Source organism: Anguilla anguilla, chromosome 8 (assembly GCF_013347855.1).
Source record: "Anguilla anguilla isolate fAngAng1 chromosome 8, fAngAng1.pri, whole genome shotgun sequence".
NCBI classification, from domain to species: domain Eukaryota; kingdom Metazoa; phylum Chordata; class Actinopteri; order Anguilliformes; family Anguillidae; genus Anguilla; species Anguilla anguilla.
Window position 1 is genome coordinate 39388818 of NC_049208.1, and position 25363 is coordinate 39414180.

At 48.0% G+C, this 25363-nt stretch overlaps 1 protein-coding gene across 8 annotated transcripts in view; it reads right to left on the reverse strand.

The window, feature by feature from the left end:
• elmo1 (engulfment and cell motility 1 (ced-12 homolog, C. elegans)) overlaps positions 1–25363 on the reverse strand; it is a 118726-nt gene that overhangs the window by 2414 nt on the left and 90949 nt on the right. For all 8 annotated transcript variants that reach the window (XM_035429121.1, XM_035429119.1, XM_035429120.1 and 5 more), the window contains 4 exons: positions 12228–12391; positions 9903–10015; positions 4341–4448; positions 3355–3437 (listed from right to left, as the gene is read on the reverse strand). In XM_035429121.1, coding sequence (XP_035285012.1) covers positions 3355–3437; positions 4341–4448; positions 9903–10015; positions 12228–12391 — 468 coding nt within the window. The remainder of the gene's footprint in view (positions 1–3354; positions 3438–4340; positions 4449–9902; positions 10016–12227; positions 12392–25363) is intronic.

Consider the following 25363-nt stretch of genomic DNA (forward strand, 5'->3'; position numbering starts at 1 on the left):
GTGGAAACGGCGGGAGGAAGCCGAGAGCTCCGGGGGGGGGGGGGCGGCCGGCATCCGCCGCGGCGCGAGGCTTCGGCTGATTGGCCGACGTGTCCCGCGAAGCAGGGAGCGCGCTCGCACTCGCACTGGAATGACGCAGTGCGTCGCGGATACCCTGGGGAGTGCTGGGAAGTCGTCAAGCTGAGAGGAGGGGTGGGGGGGAGGGGTGCGGCTCGATAAGCATACAATACCTCACACCCAGCACAGGTGGGACGAAAACAAGAGCACAGCAATGCTGGGCCTGAGCTTGTCCACATCACAGAAACGTTCAAAGTGATGACTGATCGATTTACATCGCAGAACAAGGCAAAGTGAATACAGTTTATTCCAGTAGTTATGTAAAAAAAAAAACAATTAAATAATGAATTACTCAGTAATTGACTGAGGTGCAATCCCTTATTACACTATATTTATATACGTAATATTCCCTGCCGCAAAATAAAAGCCAGATGGGCCATAGGGCATATGCTCTTTGTGCTGGCACATAAAGTCATAAAACATAGTTGGATAAACACAGCCTGAAACACTACTTTAGTCAGTAGTATGTCATGCCAGCTACCTTCAACCATGCTACCTGAACCTTCACCTCATACCAAGATATTTTTCCGGCTGCAGACTTAACAACCACGTGAGCATGGACCGTAAGACCATTTGCAAGCATTTTATTTTGGAACCTTTTTTTGGACAGTTAAAAAAAAAAAGAAATATACACACACTAAACACAAAAAATAAGACGTGACAGGGACTGCATTACATTTACAGTCAATTCACTTGCCATCAGGTGTAATCCTAGTATAATGGCCGTCTTAAATCAGAAGGTTTTGTAATTTAGAGTTCAGTTCATGGTCCACTGAACCTTCTTCGCTGGCCTATTTTCAGTAAATTAACTGCTCCAGTGACCCTTCATTATCAGAACCTCCTCTCTCCAGTGAAAGTGTTTAGGCGAGAGCTACAGAGCTGAACACATGAGTGAGGTGTCACTTCCACTTTGCTGACTTCGTTCAGACAGTAGTTTGGATTCAGAGGCCATTTACGGAGCTATTAGCCGTATATGGTCCCCTGGGTGCGGCCTGCTTAAAATGAGTGCCCGTGACTCGAGCACTCCTGCGTGCCAACCAGTGATGCCGCTAACTCCCCACGCTAACAAACATTAACAAACTGGAAGTCTATAAATACTTGACCTTATTACTGCAGCATCTAATTGAAGCTTAAAATGATTAATTTTGAACATCAAATTCAGGGAGAGTGTTGGATGTGCAAACTAAAAAAAACAAATACAGGAAGACAGCCTCTACCACTGAAGTAAATTAATATATGCCCCGCAGGGCATTAGCTAAATGCCTCGTTGGTCAAACAAATCCCGTTTCCCTTGGTTTTCGTTTCACACGACTTCCTGGTGTCCTTTAAGAGCAGCGGGCACAAAGAGATGGGACTCCGAGGCCAAGGTTGTCTCCACAGCAGCGTACCCAGGCAGGTGTTCGCAAACAGTAACTCCTATAAATAGACTGCTCAGCGTCACGCGGAGTCGCTGTGAAGCTCCGCTCCGCTTCGCACGGAAGTGACACGTCCACCAGGAAACCGCAGCGCCGCAGAATCGCAGTATTTCAAACACGTACACGGCGCGAGTGCGGCATGCGTCAAACGGCAAAAATAAACGACCGGTTTGCCATAAAATGGCGGCTGTCGTTAAGGACGAGGCTGAGGAGTGCGTAAAAGCTAGGGGAAGCTTTTATTGTGAAGTTGAGCCTTCAGCTATAAATGTCGCCAGAACTGCGGTGATAGCAACTTTCCCAACGTTCTGTTCAGGCAGTGCCCAGCATCTGTGTGAGGTTAAACTGACTTTACCTCACATTTCCCACTAAAGACCCGGAAAAGCAAGGACTAGTGCGTATCGATGCGCACCAAACCACGCAGCCATCTACAGTGGCTGTTAGGAATAGCGACTGAAAGCTAGCTGAACATGGGAGAAAGCTCTCCACAGTCCTGGACCTGTCACTGATTATTAGATTGTACGCTTTCTTAAGTGTAATTCTCAAGACTGGGCGAAAGACAAGACACAATGGCACTAAATGGCTGTGCCAAAGACTGCACGTAAGACTGATTTCAGAGCTATTCGAGTATTTATCATGCAATCATATCATATTATATATTAAATTTGAGTGTGGGTGGACTGTCCTTTGGCCAAAAATTTTTAAATGATGATTCACTTAGATGTAAAGGCATATAGTCATGAAGGTGTTACTGAACAACATGTACATGGAAAGAAGTTTTATTCGAACGATACTGAGATCAGTTACAGAACAGCATAACACATCATGTGCTGTATCAAAAAAAATCACTCATGGGAACTCATTCACTCACATCTCCTCTTTTCCCTGGCTGACATTTCCCTACCCCCCCCCCCCCTCCCCTAGGAGCCTCCTCTGTCCTCCCCACCCCCTCCTCTCCCCTACCCACCTCCTCCTCTTTCCTATTCACCTCCTCCTCTCTTCTCCTCACTTGCTCCTCTCTCCTCCCCACCACCTCCTCTCCCCTACCCACTTCAGCCTACCTTTTACCTCCCCTCCCTACCTCCCTCCATTGCTGCCCACCTCTTCCTCTCTCCTCCCCACCACCTCCTCTTTCCTACCCAGCTCCCTCCATCCCCACCCACCTCCCCATTACCCTACCTACATCCCTCTATATCCATGCCCACCTCTCCTTTACCACAGCCAGCCCTGCAAGCAGGCCCCGATCCAAGCACTATATACAGCATAAACAACACAATGAAGACCCTGTTCCTTTAGCCCTGCAATGTCATCATTCATTATTATTTTTTGTTACCTGGCACAATATACCACCACTGACGCTGGCCTCCATGGTCATTAGACTCTCTGGATAAGACCTCTAATGGCCTAGACCTTCCCTGGGCCATCTCTGGAGGACTAAGAGAACAGTGATTTATGAAGCATCTCCTCCGGCACGGAGATGGGACAGAAGGCAGCAGCTGTCCCAGCGTGCGCGCGCCAGATTCGCTTCCACTAACAGAGATAAAACACCCTTTCGCCTGCACAAGTCTCACACACCCACCAATCAGGACGCAGAGCGTGGACCCCACAGCCTATCGCTACGCAACGCCTCATTCTGCGCGGTCGAGCGCCGGACGAATCGAAGGCAGCAAACTCTGTGGCGGGGTTCGAAGGCCACAGAGTTCGGCCAGGCAAGCGATCGCGCCAAGACAGGCGGATTTTTCCGGAAGGCTTCGCCCGCATTCGCCCGCCGGAGGGACCCGAAAGGGAGGTGGGTGGGGGGAGGCGGGGGGAGGGCGGATCTCACCTTGTTCTGCTTGAGCGCTCCCTTCTCCTTCATGTGAGGGCAGTCCTTCCCTGTCACCACCGCTTTGATGTCAGCCACCGGCACTGCGGGCGTGAGGAGAAGACCAGAAACAGTCAGACGCCCGAGCGCTCCCCCGGCGCCGCCGCGCCGCTGGCTAATCGCTCCCTTTAACGGGCCCGCTAATTTTAGCGCGATAGAACGCGAGCCCCGTCTGACAGCGTGCTATTAAACGCGAGATATGAAGGCGGTTTATTTTTTTAAAATTGTGTTATTAATTTGCTTAGCAGACGCTTGAATCTAGGGCACCTTACACACAGCTTAGACCGCTTACAGTTATATTACACAGCTGGGTGTTTACTGCTGAAGAGCCATGCTGAAATGTACAATGGCAGCGCTGGTACAGTACATGGTACTTGAAACTCCTGAGCCTTCGACCTCTGGCTTACAAATCCAGGTCTTTCCACTTTTACTGTATACTACTCTGCCTGTCCTAGTTTACTCCTCTCTGTGTTGTGCGTATGTGCCTCTGCTGTATTGCGTGAGCAGCGAAAGAAGCCACGTTAGATAGCTCTGACCCAGCATGTGGGTGTGCTGCATTTTAAAGGCAGGCCACTGCACCGTGCTGCAGAGAGCCAATGACGCTGCTGCCATGTCACATGACACACTGCTCAGTTTATATGAATAGACTGGTGGTGAAGGAGTAGTCTGTGAATGACCAGTTACTCCCCTCCCTCCGCCCAGTCAGACCAGTTCAGTGGCAAGATATGGCCCGTTATCGTATCGATAGCATCGTGCTAACGTTCATCTTTAGTCAGCCTTTTAAACTCCTGTGTTATTTAAGTGCTCAAAGTAAACAGGATTCAGCCTGTGTCGTGTCTGAGAGTTGGGGACAGCCTGTGCCTGAGAGTTGGGGACAGCCTGTGCCTGAGAGTTGGGGACAGCCCGGGCTGTGTGTGAGAGTCGTGTCTGCAGTGTGGAGTACTCACACTTGTCCTGCAGAGAGTCGTGGGGAACTTCGCCCTGGGGGCTCTCCTCCAGATCTCCGTAGTGCAGGACTTTGTGATTGGGCGACAGGCGGCAGTACCAGAACTTATCTGTGGAGGGGGATAATTTAAAACAATATTAGAGATGGGAAATGAACAAAGCACACATTATAAACAGTCTTTGGCTTGGTACGTGGGGGAAAAAAAAGTTTTTCAGCAACTTTGTTCAATTTTACAGAAAGCACAATACACCCCTACTTACAGTAAAATCAATAGGTGAAAATGTTAGCCATTTCAGTGGTATACACTAATACAATAACTTTAAGGTCACGGTGTAACGCTGCATGAATCTCTGAGCTCAAAGAGTGGTCGTAGCTGGCCGAGTTTATCTGTGAAGCAGGTTTGTGCAACGTTTAACCTGCGGTATGACCTGCTTCAAAGATAAACCCAATGGCCTTAAATTCGTCAAAACCATAATGTTGCCAATTTTCCTTATCGATTAAAAGAATATAGACAAAAGCATGCAAAAATTCTCAAACAAAAAAAAAAAAACGGAGGAGGTATGTACCGAGTACTACGTATGTGTTGTATTAATGTTTTTAACAGCAGTGAATCACGTTCTATCCTTCAAGGTGAAAAGGAAAATGAATGAAGCGTCCCTTGACCACAGCCCTGCTAACATAATAGACGTAGTACATGCGTTTATCAGGCTACTGTGCAGCTGGACGGAGCCATGTTTATGGCCACACCCACAGAGGAAGGGAGAAATGAGGGGGGAAAAGAGTAAACTCCCAAACAGCTCTACATATCCATGCAAACTCACTGCCAAACTAGTTCCATCAAACAGACTTCTCAAAGTCAGCAAGCCCTGTTATGCTAGACACTCTCATAATGCAGCAGCTTGCCAGAGTGAGGTTTTGCCATTTTGCGGAAACTCTGTGTAAACGATGCTTAAAAAGTGTCACCCGTTTATCCTAAATCGACCACAAACGCACGGAGAGGCCCGCTTACGCAAAGGCAGAAGTGAAAAGAATGTTCTATCGTGACGCAGCTCTCAAAAAAAGCGCAGAGCAAGCGCAGTCCCTAAAGCAGAGCGAGCTCCTGGCGTGTGCCGCAGGGAGCCTCCTGGAGGGCCAGCAGCCCCGTGCGCTCACTCCCCTTATCAGCAAAAAAAAAAGCATTAAGCCAGGAAGGCTCTTACAAGCCGGTGATGTAAGCAACTGCAAAAAAAAAAAAAAAAAAAAGAACAATGGGGCAGAAATGTCATCGCGGTGCCCGCTGCAGCAGAGTGCTGAGAGCGTGGCTTTAAAGCTCGCGGCCACGCCCAGGTTGACAGAGCGCAGCCTCCAGCAGGGGCTGGAATTTTCCGTTAGTGCCAAAGACCCTTCGCTACGCATCGCTGAAATAATAACGGTAAGTGGCTCCCTGCCCAAACTCGCGATCTGTGAAAATGAAACCCGTTTTAACGCCTCTGTTCGGACGCGCTTTAAATCTACCTATCATACATTAATAACAGGAGACCAGGGTGAGGGCGAGCATGACGCTGGAAAACTGGTTGGGTAGTCTGCGCATGTATTAAATCATCCTGTGTACAGCCTTTGATTTGGAGAGTAAACAGGGGCAGTAGGTAAACCCTTGGGTTCATTTTCAAATCGGTTTGATCTAGAAAACGCACACTTTTGTTCGGCACATTGTGACAATTACGAATTGTATATCAAGCGCATTTTTCCTTAGCGATTGCTTCGTAGAGTACTGCACGGTAAATAGCTTCTTCGGGATCGGGATTGATTTTGGGATCGGGATTGATTTTGGGATTGATTTTGGGATTGGGATTGATTTTGGGATTGGGATTGATTTTGGGATCGGGATTGATTTTGGGATCTCTGCCGTGGATGCTAGCGGCGCTGCTCGGGTAATGTCGCCGTCCTGACCCGTGTCGCCGGCACGTGACGCGAGGGGGACCGTCACACCGCTTTTTCCTCCCCCCCCGGTGTCAGCGGCGTTTACGTCCAGAACGCGGAGGGCAAGCAGGCGAAAGACGAGGTTAAGGCACGAGAAAATGCCAAAGTGTCAAAGCGAACGAGGTCGTTTCAGACCGCAGCTCGGCGCGACGGAGATCGAGGACGCGCTACCCTGCGGCAGGCGCGCCACGACAGCGTCTGCTCCCGAAATGTCACGTCCCGTTAAGTGCCTCGTGACACGAACGGAGCGTCCCTAAGAAACACACCAGATCTTGTCTGTACTGCGCGACGTCTCCTTTGGCTTATCTTACTGGGAATAAAACTGAAGCCAAACGGAATTACATCTGCCTCCTCAAATACTGAATAGCACACAAGACGGAAAAGATTAAAACAACGGTCGTATCTGAGTTGAATAATAGGAGCCTCAAAGGTAGACAAAAAATAAATCTTCTTTATACGAGTCAGGTGAATGCTGAAGTAACACTCCTCTTCAACGCGTGCTCAGCAAGAAAGGCCTCGCGTTGTAAATCTGGACCAGGAGCACCTCTGTATTTTGGAGGAGAATCCGTGGAGAACACTTTTTGCGAGGGGGGCAAACTTTGAGAAACCTGCACCCAAGCATGGAGCACTGCGGCTGCTGAGTAGGCCACAAAGCACTACAGAAGAGCTGGCACTGATTGGAGAAGGGCTGCATCACTCACTGGTGACAGCCTGACATTTTGGGACGCAGAACTCACGCCAACTTAAATCTTCTCCAGTCCTGCTTGGCATAGCCCAGGAGAGATCATGTGACTGTAGGCTCCAGCTTGCATTTCCAGCGAGCTCCTTCACTGACTGAACCACTTGGGGAATCCTTGGAAATTTTGTTTGAGCAGTCTTTTAGTTTAGTAGCCAAAACCAGTCAAATATTGACTCCACTTTAGATGATGCGCGCTCTTCAAACAAACGTGTTCTCAGTGACATCTGATGTAGATAAGTACAGTATAAACAGAAGCTTCTGGGGCCAGGTTTTGACGGATAGTTTCTAAACTCGACGATCCTTCCAAACGTTAAATTTGCGGCACCTCACCAATGAAAGGCACAAAAAAGGATGGAATTAATTCTCAAACGATTCCCACTCAGGGAGAGATGGAGGGAGGTGACCGAGGGAGCGAGGGAACGATGAAGAATGGAGAAGAGAAGAATGCGGTCTCTGGGCAATTTAAACCAGCCCCGCTGTGAGCAGCTCTAAATTAAACAGGCGAACCGATAAGGGTTCCCCCTGGACGTTCACAGAAATTACTCAACTTCTGCCGGCGAGTGTGAAGGAGGATATTAGGCTGAGTGATTCCCGAGCGCTCGGATTCAGACTGTGAATGCCTCATCCAGTCACGGCAGCGGCAGCCATTTAAAGAGGCTTCGCAGGTACACTGGCAAGGGCCCTCAGAGTGGTAGATGAGTACGCATAAAGCACAGATGGCATCAGCTTGCTGTTTGCCAGCTGAGGGGTGAGCATAAAACACAAAAAAAACAGAGAGAATAACTACGAGGAGAGACATTTATGGATTTTAGTTTTACCACCAAGGAAATCTCTGACCTGTTATTAGACATAAACGCATTAATTATACTTTCACTGCTCTATTATATTATCTAACAAGAGACACAAATAAGGCTTACGTATTGGTATTGCGTTGCTGGCAAATCCAGAGGGTGTTCAAAAGGCTCAAAGTCGAAATCTGTCTTTACAGTCCATCACACACACGCACGCACACACACAAATGCGCAAGTGCATACACACGCAGGCACACACGCACGCGCAAACACTTATCAGCGCTAACAGTCCCAAACCAAGCTTTCCAGTCTCGAGCGCGAGTCCCGTTTTTCAGACAGAGAACCCCAGCTGCGCTGCTTACGGCAATTCTGAATTATCCGTTGCAGAGCAACGCTTCTCATTCATTTGACATGAACATTATTTTGTAGGCAGAGCGCAGAGCATCAGAGCAAACTTGAAAGCAAGGCAGGACGTGTGCTTTTTATCAGTCCTATAAATATCACCAATCAAACTATCTGAAGAATTGAAATGAGAGACTTGCGTATTCATAGCTTCATAAAAAAAGGCGTTCTGTCGGGCCTGAAAAGATCTCCGGCGGCAGATGAATCCTAATAATGTTTCATTACTCTTAATAACCCGACTTGATTAAACAAATGTAATTTCAGCCGTACAGAATCTCGGTAAGTGACACCCACGTAGCCCACAGTGTTATATCAGTGATATTCAGGCTAGCGCAGGTTTTCAATAACCAATTTAACAACATAAAAGTTCAGCATTGTTCTGGAATCATACCAAAGCTGTTACTAAGGTCACCGTGTACACGCGTGTTTCTGTGGTGTACGGCTTTTTTATGTGTATGTTTAAAACGACTTCATAGAGTTCCATTATCATTCGTGGTTCCTAATGACAATGGCTCAGTAACGCTCCAAACCTTTAAACTAAAGTGTATATTATGCGGTGAAAACAAAAATCAGCAAGTGTTAGCAATTACACGAAAGTTCCATTTATAAGCACGCTACAAGTACAGCAAAAGGCTCTCGTCCATATAAAAAATGCCTGACGTGTAAGAACGTGAAGGATTCCCCTGGTTTTTCCATCAGCCAAGGTGGCGATTGTCAGCGTGTGAAGAGGAGCTGGCGCGCGCTCACGTGACCGAACACAATCAGGAAGGCTTCCTCCATTCGACCGTCGCGCAATCCCGCCGCTCGATCCCAGAGGCAGACGTGTCAGCCACATTAGGAGCAGGCCAAATTTAATTAGATCATTTATCCAGGCCGGGTCCAGGAACTCGGATAATAATTTCATTTATCAATCGCTGGAATCGATCGGAGGCCATCACGGAAAAAAAAAGTGACATATGGTCTTTGTTCAAGATAACGACACATACTGTAAACTGGTTTTCAGAAGCAGACCGCATAAATGAAGTTAGTAATGTTGTATTTCTGGCTTCCGTGCAGCGCGGTTGCGTGTTTTTGGGAAGCCTCCACTGGGAAAAACGAAAGATTGGATTAGGAGCAGAATGCTCTTGGGAAATACTGCGGGCCTGGGCAGCTGTGGTCAATGCTCATCGTGCTGTTCAGACTTTTTGCTGCTTGAATTACATCAGCGGTATCCAGCGTGAGTCCCAGCATCTACCTAAAAGCAAGCACTCATTTTGCGGGACACCGTGTGAGAGTGAGACTTCGCGGGGGTGTTCAGGACATTGAGAGCGTGTGTTGGGCACGCAGTGCAGTCACACTGCGTCGAGCGCACACAGCGCAGGAAAACCAGGCTTCCTTAAACCGAAAACACGCAAAGCCGCCATTTAAACAACTCGCCGGTTTGAACCAATCGCCGTGCTCCGCTGCGGACAACAAAGATGACATCGGCTGAAACGAGTCCACGGCCGGCGGCTAACTGTAGCTCCGCCCATTCGTTATGACGCTCATGCAACCTCGCTCTCTCAGCGCTAGTACACTCTGTGTAGGGTAGGAGCGTGTGTGAGTTAGACGCTGCACTGCGCAGCGCAGGGACCAGTGCGCACAGGACGGTGCTCGCGGGTGGTGGGACGCGAGCGGCGCTAAGTCCGGCTACCTTGGCGCCTTCGGCTGCTGATCTTCCGGAAGCAGGTTCCCTCGCACAGGCGGTTCAGCCTCTGCTGCTTGATCAGCTCCATGATCTCCGGCTGAATCTTCTCCCGCAGCTCCCTGGAGGAGGAGGAGGAGGACGGCGAGGAGGAGGAAGAACGTTAATGGAGGAGGGTCCGGTCAACGGAACATTAACATTTCATATTACTGAAGCCACTCTCTTCCCGAGTGAGTTATTTAATAGTCATGCATACAATATGCCCACATAAACACCAGTATAGAGAAAGAAATACTATCTGTGATGCGATTGAAACGATATAATCAGCACTATAATCACCATATTGCCATGCACAAATGCCATAGCGAGTGAACACAGGTACTGAAGAAGCAGAGTAAGTTCAGCTAATTTTAAGCAGTGGACAAACACTGTTAGTGGTCCAAGCCAATGATAAGGGAGCCATGGGGCTTCGAGAACCCTGCAGTGAGGGGAGCGTGTGACCATGACTCAGTCATTTCCACCAATCAGCGCGCTGCTCTTTATAGCACAGTGTTCTGATTGATCTCAAATCAGTGACTGGCATTGCCTGGCATCACCCCCAATAAAGGCATCTCAAAGCTTCAATCTCCTACCAACATCACAGACTCATCAGACTTACGATCATGCCGCGGGCTGCAGAATAGCCAGAGTAACGGAACAGACTTGTCCATTGTGTTTTCTGAACGTACACACTATTCAGCTTTAATAATGCATATGCTTATAATTATGTAAAATACACTGTCTGAGTCCACAGGAAGTTCCTTAGACTGAGACTGACACACCGTATACCACAGTGAAGGGGAGCCTGCTGCTTAGCCCTGGCATTTCCGGAACATTCTCCTTTCTTCTTTTAATGCCCTCCGGTTTATCCTGTCATTTCCACGCCACACCGGACTAGGAGACGGGCAGGTCTTTAAATAGACAAGAGAGGCAGCCCAACACGTTCTCTGATTTCTGAGAGGGAGACTGGAGGCGCCTCTGAAAACACTGGCCAAGATGTGCTGCCACATGAATTTCATTATCGGATTTAGCATCGAGGTTTTTTTTCCGCAGCCCTGTGCAAACCTATTTTAACAGTTTTTTTTTTTTTTTTTTAGATTATACCTTCTTTCTTTTTTAGTTTTTTTTTACTGCTCCACTGCCATTACCTCACAGAATTCTGCACTTACTCTTGTAAGCTCTCTGGTATTGGGAACTGCATGTAAAATTACGCAGTTTTATTTTCTTTGTGAATGGATACTAATAGCTGGATGCTAACATGTATGTATGTATGTATGTATGAATATATATACTGTACATTTTCCAAACTGTGAGGTAACTTATTTTTGTAAGTAAACCCAGGAACACAAACTCCGGAACACAAATTTCATATTTGTATAACTAATAAATAAATGATTCAATGGAAGTGTCGCTGGCAACAGCAATATGTGGTTTGTAATCAGCAAATTCAGAAATAAGGAAACCTTTGCGGTGACAAGATGTAAGAGCAATTCAGGAACCTTCAAAATTAAAATGAGCAAAAAACAGGTAGCATGACGGAGGTTATGGGACTGCTACTGTAGTAGTGCGTGAGTTTGTGAACCTTAGCAACGCAATGTGCCTCCTTCCAAATAAGAGTGGGTTTTGTTTCCTTGGCTGATGACCTTGCCTTTAGCTCTACAAAAGCTAATAACATCTCCTGTTGGGCATTGTGGGTGTTGAACCCAATTCCTTACTAAATATCATCTCTCATCCCTGTTAGAATGCAGTGCACTTGCAAAGTAAATGATGCACAAAGCTTGCTTCCTGATACACAGAACGCAGTTACTTATTTTCCACGTTTTCCCCTCATAATGCAAGAGTTGGGAGGTAGTAATCACGGTTTTGCTTAATAATTCCTAAAAATTCAGACTCGTGCTTAAAAATGAAAATTTCATGGATTAAAAACTGACTGAAATGAAGAAAGCCAGCACGAGACCGCTTCTGACAACTGACACCATGCATATATATATACTAATGGCTATAACTGACTATTCTCTACAAAGCTGATTTAATACCATTTAAAAATATATCAGACTAAATATCAGTACTACAAACTTTTACTATCTTATGTTCTGGGTATCTGTTTTACTCCCTTTTGAATATATTCATTGTTCAGTTCATTGTGACAGTTCAGTAATAATAAAAAATAATAATAATTAAAAAAAAGTGGCTATGACAAAAGACATTTTGATTGGTTGATTCTCTGAGTAGGCAGGACAACGACCCGGTCGTTTGGTGTGAGAGCGGGGCGTGCGCTACGTTCGAGGAGCTCACAGGATGGGCCGGGACTGGAAGTCCTCCTGGTTCATCCTCTCGGATTGACGAATCTTCAGGATCTCGGTGTAGCTCAGGTTCTGCAGGCGACTTTTGAACTGGTCCAGAGAGTTAGGCTTCTGAATCAGGGCTCGCATTACCTGCTCCTTCACCACCTGCATCACCTGGCAACAGACAAGGAGGGGGAGGGGACAACTTCAATCACCTGCGCTGAGGCACACGTGGACGACATCACCTGTGACAGGGACACAGATCGCCAAGGCTGCTGTGCAGACATCTTAAGGCTCAGGGCTGCCCAATCCTGTAACTTGGGAGATCTACCATCTTACAGGTCTTCACTCTAACCCTAACCAAGCACACCTCATTCAACAGCTGGAGATCTCACTGAGCTGCCAATTAGTAGAATCAGGTGTGCAAAATGAGGGATGAAATGAAAATATATGGGATGGAAGAACTCCAGGAACAGGACTGGGCAGTGCTGCCTTAAATGCTGTATTCTGCTCTCCAGTACCTGAAGTCACATGCGCTGAGGTACAGTAGAGGTCAACGCTCACGCTAGAGATCAGACAAACAGATCACACGTGCTACATGAAATCACCTGTGCTGGGGTACAGGACAGCTCTGATCACATGCATAATTATTATACAGCATTTACTAAAAAGAATGTTCCAGTACGTTGCACCTGCGGCTCTACGAACATTCTGCAAGCACATGCACAAGCCAAAACAAGACAGAAAGTACCATTCTGCATCAATAGAGAGCCTAACGCGACAAAAGAAAAACCTTAAGTAATAGCCAGAGTAAAGATACTACACTCAATGTAGGTCAAAGATACTAACTTCAAGAACCTCACAAAGCAGCTTAGACACACAGAAATGGACAGAAACCTTAAAAGCTTGGATGTAAAAGACCAGCAGTACAACAGCTCATCCTCATTTCTAAGAAAATACACTCGGTGTTGTCAAGGCATGTTCCCGGGCAACGTGACGGCAAAAAAGGAGGGGGAAAAAAAACACCGTAACTACTGCGCGTGTCAAGAGCAGCAGACACTGGAGCGAAGCTTTTCATTAGCTTACAGGAGGACAGCTATCTCAGAGCACGGCCAGCGACGTGACACTGCTACCCCTGGGGCATCCGCAAAGCAATTACTCCCGCGCTAACAGGGAACAGCCGGCCTGCGCGATCCGCGTACTCCCATGATGCAGCGCTGCCTCGTCTCGGCACGCGTCCGCAGTCGGGGCGTAATAAGAGGAGTCGGGGGTTCGAGGGCCTGCGCGGTCCCTCGCACGGGGCAGACAGGCAGGCGAAGAGGAACTCGGTGGATTTTGAGTGGCGTGTGCCGGTGGGACGCATTAAGCTGTCGCGCCTCGTGCCACCTCCGCAACACGTCCTCTGAATGCATCCGCACGCCTGCGCGAGTAAATGGCGCCTTCCCGTCTCTTTTGCGTTTTTCCCGTCGGTGTGCAGGTCTTCCTGAAGGGCTCTGTGAATTCAAAAGTGCCAGGGATGCGAACCGAACCCGGCAATCGTATCGTTCAAGAGAAGCGCGGGAGACGAGCGACCCCAAAAATATGCAAAATACACAAACAGCCTGTCAACTCTCTGACACACACATGCATACACCCACACACATAATACACACACACACACACGCGCACACACACATATACGCACACGCTCAAACCAGGTATCGACAAAACCAAACAGACATCTGCCTCTAGCAGCTGACAGGCTGTGGAACCTTCCATGCTTAAATTATACAGGGAACAAATGTGCGAACGTTATGCTTATTAACCAAACAAGGCTGCCATTCTATAATGGCCCTCAGCATATTGTAAGGAATGTCAAGTAGGCTTCAAATTGAGCTGAAATTGGACAGCGGCTAATTCCATAGCCGCCCATGAACACGTCTGCTTTGTTTAATTAAATCCTGTAGATTAGTTTCATTTTAATTAAAGATAAAGACTGACAGAAAGGCTGTACTGCTTCTCTAAATCACTTGCAAATCTACACATTTTTGGCGAATGAGAAAATTGCTGTCCGGTCATTTGAAACGGAATCTAAGATGGCATGTTGGAAAGAAGCCTGACAGCACGCAGTGGAGAGGGATGCTCGCCCGTTCGAAATGAACAGCGCAGAAAGCACTTATTAAACCATACCCCAGCGATGACAGAACTAAGAACAACGTGCCAAGCAGATTTTCAAGGACTGTCAGCTTGTTCTGCTCTTTGCCTCTCAAACCCATTTTCTCGGAAATGGCTCAGTTTATTATCCATTTCTTAATGCGTTTTTTTTCCCCCCCCTCATTCTTCTCCCCGGTTCGGAATGCCCAATCACGCGCGAGCTGCGCCGCTCGTCTCCGTGTCTGTCGTCAAGAAGGTTCAGACACGCGGGCACGTGCTCTGCTCCGAGGCACGTGATGTCAGACCCTGCTTCCGATCACACCGCTGCTCCCGGTGCTCGGCTCACACAGACAAGAGGCAGAGGAGCACCCTTCACGGGCAGCTCAACAGATGAACTGGAGGGTGACCAGCAGTGGTCTCCAATGGGTGATGAGACTCTGTCATCCTGGCAGACTGAAGCTCTCTTAGCCCTGGGCTTACGCCAGAGCCGACTGTGCATTGCCCTGCAGGGATTCCATCATTACCCCCTTTAATGCATGAATACAACAGTTTTCCTGCCATTGCAAGAGTGCTTTAGACAATTAACTTAAAATACAGATGACAGACACAAAATGAGACTTTTGCATCTATAATCTTCAATGAAAAAATAAGCTTACAGTAATGCAGGTGTAGAATTTCACATCAAGAAAGGATTCAAATTAAAATTAGTTTATTGTCAGCCACTTCCAAGCTGCAAATATGTAAGTTCCTAATGAGCTCCACGGCTAATGTGATCGCAACCCGAAGGCTCTACTCCAGGGCCGCTCAGCCCTGTTCCAGGAGATCTACCATCCTGTAGGTTTTCACTCCAGCCCTAACAAAGCACACCTCCTTCAACAGCTAGAGATCTCACCGAGCTGATAATTAGTAGAATCAGGTGTGCCAAATTAGGGGTGAAATGAAAACCTACAGGATGGCAGATCTCCAGGAACAGGGTTGGGCAACTCTGCTCTACTCTATTTCTAGACTGAAAACTATCGCAAATTATGGCAAGTCACAGAAAACAGCAAAGGGTTTGCTTAGATTCTCTGAAAAACACCAGGAAAAGTGCTAATACAAAGTCAAGGGGTGAGCCTTCCTCATTGGCTGGTAGCTGGTTGACTTGAGAAAAATAACTTCTGTGAGAAGAGGGCAGTCCTGTAGGTGTAAGATTCTCACTAGAAGATGAGTCATGAATCTCACTTTATCCTTTAATCCAGTCTCTTTAGACTATTTTTGTTGCTTTTCAAGTATACAAATTAGATACTTCAAGAACGACAAAACATCGTTTTAGTGATACGCGTGTTGTTTTCGGTCAACGTTAAATACAAAGGAAAATGTACATTAAGGTGAACGGACACACACAGACTGCAGTTTCCAACACAAAGATTAACAAAACAAACAGGTAATTTACCATATTCTGTAGCAAACACGCAACCTAAACAAACTATTTTATTAATAGAAATACTCTTATACGTGCTTATTATTTCTGTTCTGTCAATAACCAGAATAAAAGTAACACCCTACTTGGTTTCTCACCACTGATTCTAACAGTGTATCTGGCTCTCAATGCTATCTACTGCATACAAATAATCCACAGCCAAATATGTGAATAAATTACTATGGTTAGTCTGAAATGAATAATGCTGAGAAATACTGAAAGGAGTTTGTTTCAGAGGATGTGACACAATAACTCTTGCTTTGTTTCTGGCCTCTAAGTCACGCTGGGATGCTTTCAGGACTTAAGCCGGCAACCCTTTCCGATTCTAAGCTTCAACGACGCGTGCCTCTGCTGTGCCACGGAATTAGCCCGCCTACCGCGTGTCAGTTTTACAGAATAATGTTCCCCCGACAAGCAGAGGGCGAGCGAGGAACTGTGCGTTTAGGAGATTAGACCGCAGCCCGGCCAGAGTAATGGGTCTCTCTACAAGCCAAAAAACCACCCGCCAACCGCTCGCCGCAGTCCACGGGCAGCCATTACTCACAAGGCTACGAGAGCGGCGTTCATTTTATAACCCGAGAGAAACAAACAATGAGAAAAGCGAGGTGCGGTTTCTGCAAACGCTTCTGCGTTCTGCTACAGTGAGCGGTGGCCGTTGGAGAGAGACCGCATGGCTGAATCAGTCTCAGCATTCACAAAGCCCTATCGGACGCCGCCGTTTGTCTAGAGTTTTTACTTGGTTGCGCCAAGACCGCTCGTCTTAGAATACCAGGAAAAACGGAAGGCTGGAGGACGCTGCGACAAGAGGAACGGCCCTAAAATCAGACATTCTAACTTTAGGAAGAAAATAACTATCTCATTCTAATGAAAACAGACACGCTTCTAAGGCCTTCTGGAAAAAAAGAGATATAAAAAGCTCCGCGTTCAATTGTTTCATTCTTTGTCATGAAAGAAGGATATTTCACCATCCAGATTCTGTGATGTTAGATGAAGGCACACTAAAACCAAGCCGACTGGAGAATAAGGAAGGAAAAAAGATATTAACACAAATAAATGAGACCACAGGCAGTTACAAAGAAAGAAGGCATTAAGGCTCTATCCTGTGTAAAATAGCGGTTTAGTTTCCGCTGATGAGATGTAGAGACATGAAGGAATACTTCGGGCTGGAGCAGGGAGGTTATGCGACACAAAGAGGGATTACGCTTTTGCCATTCCGCATTTCATCTAAACGTTCCCGAAACCAATGTCAAATTCTACGTTTACTACCCGAAAAAATCGCAACCCAAATCTTTCATTTGAGTTGCAAGTCACCACTTACATTACAGACATTTAGCAGACGCTCTTATCCAGAGCGACTTACATTGCATCCACTTATACAGCTGGATATATACTGGAGCAATGCAGGTTAAGTACCTCGCTCAAGGGTACAACGGCACTGTCCTCCCGCAAAATCGAACCTGCGACCTTTAGGTTACAAGACCAACTCCTTAGCCATTTAAGAAGTCAAGCTAAAAAAAAAAAAATGTCCTTGGGTGGCAGGGGATCGGTTTTAGGAGAGGGAAAAGACACTGTGGAATGATCTCTCGTGCCAACCTTTGACCCGCAGAGCAGCCGCACGCAACGAACGCAGCACCGTCAGCTCGGCTGGCAGTGGAGGACCTGACCCCCGACTGCCCTCGAGCGTCTCGCTGCGGGAGACAAGGCCGCCTCTCTTTAGCCGCGAGCGCCGCGGCCGGGCCCCTCCCCCGCATTACGCACGCAGGGCGCGGCCTCGCTCCGGACGGGCGGGACGGGCTCGACTCGCCCGCACAACGGGCCTATTGGAGGGGGGGCGAGGGAATCCGCACAAAGGCGGGGCCTCATCCGCCGGCCGCGCGGCCTGGGTCTCCGCGTTTCTGAAAGGAGCCAGACTTCCGAGCGAGAGAGAGGGAGGGAGGGGGAGAGAGAGAGAGAGAGAGAGAGAGAGGGAGGGAGGGAGAGAGAGAGAGAGAGAGAGGGAGAGAGGGAGGGAGGGAGAGAGAGAGAGAGAGAGAGGGAGAGAGGGAGAGAGAGAGAGAGAGAGAGGGAGAGAGGGAGGGAGGGAGAGAGAGAGAGAGAGAGAGGGAGAGAGGGAGAGAGAGAGAGAGAGAGAGCGAAAGAGAGCGAAAGAGAGCGAGAGAGAGCGAGAGAGAGAGAGAGAGAGAGAGAGAGAGAGAGAGAGAGAGAGAGAGAGAGAGAGAGAGAGAGAGAGAGAGAGAGAGAGAGAGAGAGAGAGAGAGAGGGGGGGAGGGAGAGAGAGAGAGAGAGAGAGAGGGAGAGAGGGAGAGAGGGAGAGAGACGGGGAGACAGGGAGAGAGAGAGAAAGAGAGAGAGATGGAGAGAGAGAGAGAGAGAGAGACAGAGAGAGAGAGAGAGAGAGAGAGAGAGAGAGAGAGAGGGAGGGAGGGAGAGGGAGAGAGAGAGAGAGAGAGAGAGGGGCGGCAGGGCGGGCTTTTGGACCCGCGCGGCGAGGCTCGCCGGTCCCTGGTCTGAGCCGCCCCTGCTGGAGGAGGATTAGCGCAGCCTGTCTGTCTGCCTTTCAGACCCGATCCTGCTTATGGAGCTCTAATAGATAGTTTCACTAATGGAAGTAAAATGAATAGCACATTAGCTTCCTCGGTAATGGAAAGCAGTGTTCGATCGCTGTAGCGTGACTGTAGGAGGAGAGAGAGCATGCGAATTTGTGTATGTTTATGTGTTTGTGCCTGTGCGTCCACGTGTGTGTGTGTATTTGTGTGTGTGCACGTGAATGCGTATGTTTACGTGTGTGCCATTGCATACGTGTGTGCATGTCTGTGCGAGAGAGTGTATGTGCATGTGTGTATGTGTGCCTGCGTGTGCCTGTTTGTGTGAGAGTGTATGTGTGTATGCGTATGGAAGTGTGTGTGTGCATTTGTGCGTGTACGTGTTTGTGCATATGCATGTGTGTTGGTGTGTGAGTGTATACGTGCATGTGTGCGCATGTGTGTGCATGCGTGCGTATGTGCGTGTGTGTGCGGGCACCTGTGTGTGTGTGCGTATGTGCATGTGTATGTGTGTGTGGGCACGTGTGTGTGCGTGTGTATGTGTGTGTGGGCACGTGTGTGTGCGTGCTTATGTGCGTGTATGTGTGTGTGGGCACGTGTGTGCGTGCGTATGTGCGTGTATACGTGTGTATGTGTGTGTGAGCACGTCTGCGTGTGTATATGCGTGTGTGTGTGGGCACATGTGTGTGCGTGCGTATGTGCGTGTATACGTGTGTATGTGTGTGTGGGCACGTCTGCGTGTGTATATGCGTGTGTGTGTGGGCACATGTGTGTGCGTGCGTATGTGCGTGTATACGTGTGTATGTGTGTGTGGGCACGTGTGCGTGTGTATATGCGTGTATGTGTGTGTGAGCACGTCTGCGTGTGTATATGCATGTATGTGTGTGTGGGCACGTGTGGGTGCGTGTGTGCGTGTTTATGTGTGTGTGCGTGCGTGTGTGTGTGCGTATATGCGTGTATGTGTGTGTGGGCACGTGTGCGTGTGTATATGCGTGTATGTGTGTGTGGGCACGTGCGCGTGTGTATATGCGTGTATGTGTGTGTGGACACGTGTGTGCGTGCGTATGTGCGTGTGTATGTGTGTGTGAGCACGTCTGCGTGTGTATATGCGTGTATGTGTGTGTGGGCACATGTGTGTGCGTGCGTATGTGCGTGTATACGTGTGTATGTGTGTGTGGGCACGTGTGCGTGTGTATATGCGTGTATGTGTGTGTGGGCACGTGTGCGTGTGTATATGCGTGTATGTGTGTGTGGGCACGTGTGCGTGTGTATATGCGTGTATGTGTGTGTGGGCACGTGTGTGCGTGTGTGAGGGGCAGCTGAGGCAGCCTCCAGGAGGTGAGCAGGTGGCAGTGCTCCCTCTTCACGCCTCTCAGCATCCCCCCACACGGCGGCCCCTGCCAAGAGAACTCACCGGGGGCCTCCGGGCAGGGGACCCACCCCCATGGGCAGCGCGACCTCCACATCTCTCCGTCGTCCTGAAAATTAATCTCCGCTTTCCGCAGGAACGGTCCCCAGCTGCCCATCGTGCCAGCGCCTCCACCGATACGGATAAAAAGCGGTGCCTGGACGGCTAATTACCCGCTGTGAGAAACATTTACGCTGTCACTTCCTGCTCGGTTCCTGGGGGAAGGGGGCGCTAGTATCGTTCCCCGGCGCCCTGCTTTCGTTTCGGGGGGCCCCGCTCGAGCAGAACGGGGCAGCGCTCTCAGGGCCCAAAGCGGACACGTCGCCCCCCGATCTCCCGTCTTAATTACGGCTTCGTCGCCATCCGCCATGAACTGGCCAGCGCGGCTCCATACCTCACGCGCTTTCGTAGTTAAGTCTCACGTTTAATTCCGACGTGCAGCGATGAGGGGACCTTCATCCACTCTAACCGGTTCGTAACAATTGACCCGAAGTAGGTAAATGACATTGGTGTGTGCTTTCAAAGACAAATTATTTCCTGGCTATTAGCAGAAGAAACAACACAGCCAATGCATATCGTGAATATGTTCACACACTCATCTGCAGACTGAGATGAAAACATCTCCCCTTCTGACAAAGGTGAGCGATATTTGGGAGGTAAAGGAACAACACTTCTACAGAGAGGAACTTCAACTACCGAATGGACCGTATTCAAATCCAGACACCACACAAGCCTGGGCCACTAGATGTTGGGAATCAACAACAAGAGAGAGATACAACTCTTGTACTCTTGTTAATAAAGTCTATCTTATCTTATCTAGACGGACGGAGTGTAGCACAGTGGGTAAGGAACTGAAACCGTAACCGAAAGGTCGCAGGTTCGATTCCCGGGTAAGGACACTGCCGTTGTACCCTTGAGCAAGGTACTTAACCGAAATTGCTTCAGTATATATCCAGCTGTATAAATGGATACAATGTAAAATGCTATGTAAAAAAAGTTGTGTAAGTCGCTCTGGATAAGAGTGTCTGCTAAATGCCTGTAATGTAAATGTAATGTTATCTTACCTCTGTTTCGCAATTTCAAAAACTGACCACAACCAATTTCAGCTATATCTAACTAAACAGCAGACCTGTAAAAGCAGCTGTTTGCATTTGATTAACATGGCCTAGCAGAAACGCTTTCGGGACGTTCTAACTTTTGATATGACCAGCACTCCTGGAGCTGAAGCTGAGACCACACCGAGCGCAGCACTTGATGCACAGCATGCATTAGCTTCACATAGCGTGCTACACCGCTTGTGACTGTAGAGCTAGTTAAAAGCTCAATTAGAAAATGGTCTGTTATAAACACTAAAGTAAGGACACAGATGAAAACATTCTTTAAGTCCTCCTCAGTAGTATGCTCTTCTGTTGTGAATTGCAAATTATGTCATGCATTTTAAGACACAGGCAGTAATCCCATTAAATCAACAGGAACCTGACTATATAACTCTAAGCAAGTTTGGCTGGAATCATTATTTCATTTTATAAATATAAAAAAGTCTCAAACATTCATGACCGTTTTTCCATTATAGTTTATTGACTTGTATTACATATACATTATACATTTATGTATTGTACAGCCCAAGTCAATTACTATAGTGAGTCCTGTAACAGTGAGTATTTATAGATTGAAACAGGCGGATAAGGTACCATGCAGGAGCTGGCCATTCAAAGAAAGACCAAAGGCTCAGGAGAGGCAAGTGACCGTAAAGACAGGACAATGGCTCCAGTACAAAAAGCCAATTCATCAATCTGAAGTCAGAAAGGACAGACAGATGAATCGAGAGGCCGCCTGATATCTTTTGATCGGCCTTCGATCGTTCGGCGCCTGAGGGGCGCTTCATCTCCCCGTTTACGGCTCTCTCTCACAGCCCTGACCCTGAGTCCGAAACGCATCGGTGCCTTCCACTTCAATAAGCTCCTTTGAACCCAAGGGAACTGCAAACCAAAACCATTCTTTCAGTAATATTAAATGCAGCCTCAAACTGCCTTTGTGTTGGTACGGTACCTACTATAAACAGGAGAAAGGTGCCTGTTGTTTCTCTCCCTTCAGTGGCTCCTCCAGTATTGGTTCCCTGATTTCCATGGCAACTTTTCCCCCTCCCCTCCCCTCCCCTCCCCTCCCCTCCCCCAAGTCAAGGTCAGCGCAGTAAATTTTGATGAGGAAACTCAATATAAGCCGTGATCCAGAGATCTTTAATGAAGGTATGTAAAAGTCTATTAAAAACAACCGAATTGATTTTGAAAGCAGGTTCTACGCGTAGATTCACGTTACAGACGGGCGCAGCTAACAGAAAGATAGCACTGAATCATCAGGCAGGCATTCTGCTCCTCCACTTCCCAGGACAAAGCAGAGAGCACATCACTCTCAGCCACAGACACTGTGACAGATGAGGTCTATTCAGCCGCTTGTCTCCAGCGCGTCGGCTTCTTATTTGGGAAAAATGGTGCATATGCGCCATTGTCCATGTACTGTATGCAGGATAACGTATGAATAAAAAGTACCGGATGCGTTTTAAACGACGTAGGGGCCTTCTTAGAGCACTGCTGTTACATAATACTCTGACACAGGTGGGAGGCGTGTATGTGCAGGCCTGGGCACTGTGAGGAGTTCTGACGCGTCTCCCTCTCCCTTCCCAGCAATCACTGGGCCGCGACTGTGTCTCGGCGGGCTGCGTCTGACCAGCAGGCCTTTCAGCTGAATATCTGCCATCGTCACGGGAACCTCGGGAAAGACGATCCCAAGGGATCTGCTATCGTCACGGGAACCTCGGGAAAGACGATCCCAAGGGATCCGCCATCGTCACGGGAACCGCGGGAAAGACGATCCCAAAGGATCCGCCATCATCACGGGAACCGCGGGAAAGACGATCCCAAGGGATCCGCCATCGTCACGGGAACCTCAGGAAAGACGATCCCAAAGGATCTGCTATCGCCACGGGAACCTCGGGAAAGACGATCCCAAAGGATCTGCTATCGTCACGGGAACCTCGGGAAAGACGATCCCAAAGGATCTGCTATCGTCACGGGAACCTCGGGAAAGACGATCCCAAAGGATCCGCCATCGTCACGGGAACCTCGGGACAGACGCGCCCCTCAGAACGGTATCCGACCGACGCGGGAGCCGCGGAGAGCAGGAAGCCAGGCAGAAACGGGTGCGCTTAATCACGGCGCGGGGAAACGAGTGAGCAGCGAGGCCCTGGGAGACCGCGGCGTGGCGTGGGCTGGCTTTCAGGGTAACTACTCAGGACACGCGCACGTTAGCGCGCACATGCTACACGGGCTACGCATCGTACTGCATCAGTCAAACGGAACGCACGTAGGCTACGCGCCGTACCGCGCCGGTCCCAAAGCTTTCCAGCTAGCACAGCGCTCCCTCACGCACAACGGATGATCTGAAATGAAACATTTATGATCACGTCTCTCCCCCCTTTCAGTCCCCCTCGTCTAAACACCGAGTCACGCCCGCCGAGGCCATCTGCTTAATCCGCGGCAGTAATCTGGGCTAGGCCGCGTGGCGATGACGCGCGGAACCATCCGCCGTCCGCGGCGTCACGCACGTTTCCGCATCGCAGCGCACCTCCCGCGGACGGAACACAATTTCCCATAAGCGCTCGAGGGGCCCGTCCAGACTTCATTTCGGATTTCTCGCGTTTCTGGAGAGCGCGTCGGTCTCCGATTGATCGTTTCCGTTGCCGAGCAGCATGCGGTCCGCGTGAACGAGCTCCTCGACCGCCCTAAACAGGACGCGCGTGAAATCGTTTACGGGCCACCGAAGCGCAGGGGGGTCTCCAGAACGTTCCGGAAGATGTGCAGGTAATAAACTACCACTGAACACAGAGGACTGTAATCTCCATTAAAGGCGACATGAAACAATTAAACGGGTTAGTGTTTTCATATGAGTCACAGCGCTGTCATTTCCATGTGTTTTCCCGTTAAATAAGCCAGAAAAAGAAGTGTTTGAGAATTTTCCTATTGCCATGGTAATCGCCTCACTCAGTAGTCATACTTAAATGAATAATTCCAGCCTTCAAAAGCGTGTATCATTAAATCCGTCCTTTTTGTTTTATAAAGGACAAAACAAATATAACACAAAATTAACTGAGTAAGAATTTATTCACAACACAACATGAAACTGAACATAATAACGATGGCTACTGCAAATGATTTATTTGGCATAAATTAATTCATATTTACAATGAACCTCCCTCAAAGGATGTAGTGCAGTGGTTCCTAATCCTGTTCCTAGAGATCTGCCATGCTGTAGGTTTTCATTTCAACCCTAATTTGGCACACCTGATTCTACCGATTAGCAGCTCAATGAGATCCTCATCTGTTGAATGAGGTGTGCTTTCTTAGGGTTGGAGCGAAAATCTGCAACGAGGAAACAGATCTCCAGTAACAGGGCTGGGAATCACTGGTTTAGAAAAGGAGCGTTCTGTGTGGATAAGCACCATTAGACACACCAGGCCAGCCAGGACTGGACCCAAAAGGACAAGAAATTGGAACATGACCCACCAAAAAACGCTGCCAAAACGTTGCCAAAAATGAAGCCAAAAACAGAGGCAAAACCTGAAATGTTGATTTTTGTATTGTGTCAAACAAACCCAGATAAATTCTACAGTAATAATTTAAAAATAGTCAACCGACTGGCCACGGGTAACTGCATAATCCGATGACAAGTGTCTTTCCCTAGAGGACGGACACACACCATTAAGTGTAGCCATCCTCAATTCTTGATAAATCGCATCAAGTGGTTCATTTACTACCACTCACATAATATTATAGTATATGGATGGTAGCGTATATGGCAGAATGGTAGAATATCTCACAACCTGACATCTCCAAAAAATGCTTAAGAATAAAAGCTCCCACACAAAATGGTGGCCCTTTTTTTGTTAATCAAACCGCACGTGCAAAATGCTTGTGTACCATTACAGCAGACACAACAGCATGCCTCTGACATGTGCAAATGGTTTTATGCCTCAATAAAAAAAATAATAATAATAATAAAAAAACACTCACAAAGCTAATATCAGCCTTGTGGAATCTAGGCGATTTGATCAAGCAGTGACATTTACAGGATAGCCAGATTTCATATGAGCTGGTAACAAATTGAGGCAAAGTAAAATGTTAGTCCATACAAATTCTTCTGTGCTCCTATTTGGAGAGGAATGCTTTTCTCTCTGCCTCAATGTCCTGAGTCCAGCTCAAAGCATCGTACCTGGGAAAAGTGTCTATCTCACTGGGAAGCACGGCAAATGTTCTCCCGTTTCATGCCTAACCGTGGAATCCAACTTCCTTCCTGTGGGAAAACTCCTTTTTGTTAAATCTTGACTTTCGAATCGTATTGGTTAATTCGATATAGCATAAAAATGTGAATCGCATGAGACCTGAAAAAAATGCAGTGCTGGAATGAAAAACTGGACTACACAAAAAAAAACTCAACGTCAGGGAACTTGTAGAAAGTAGAGCTGAAGTTATTTTATTTTGATTGGTTTCTATTCATCTACAGTCTACACAAATAACTTGGGTTTCTTTCCTCTCAGTCAGTTTGACAAT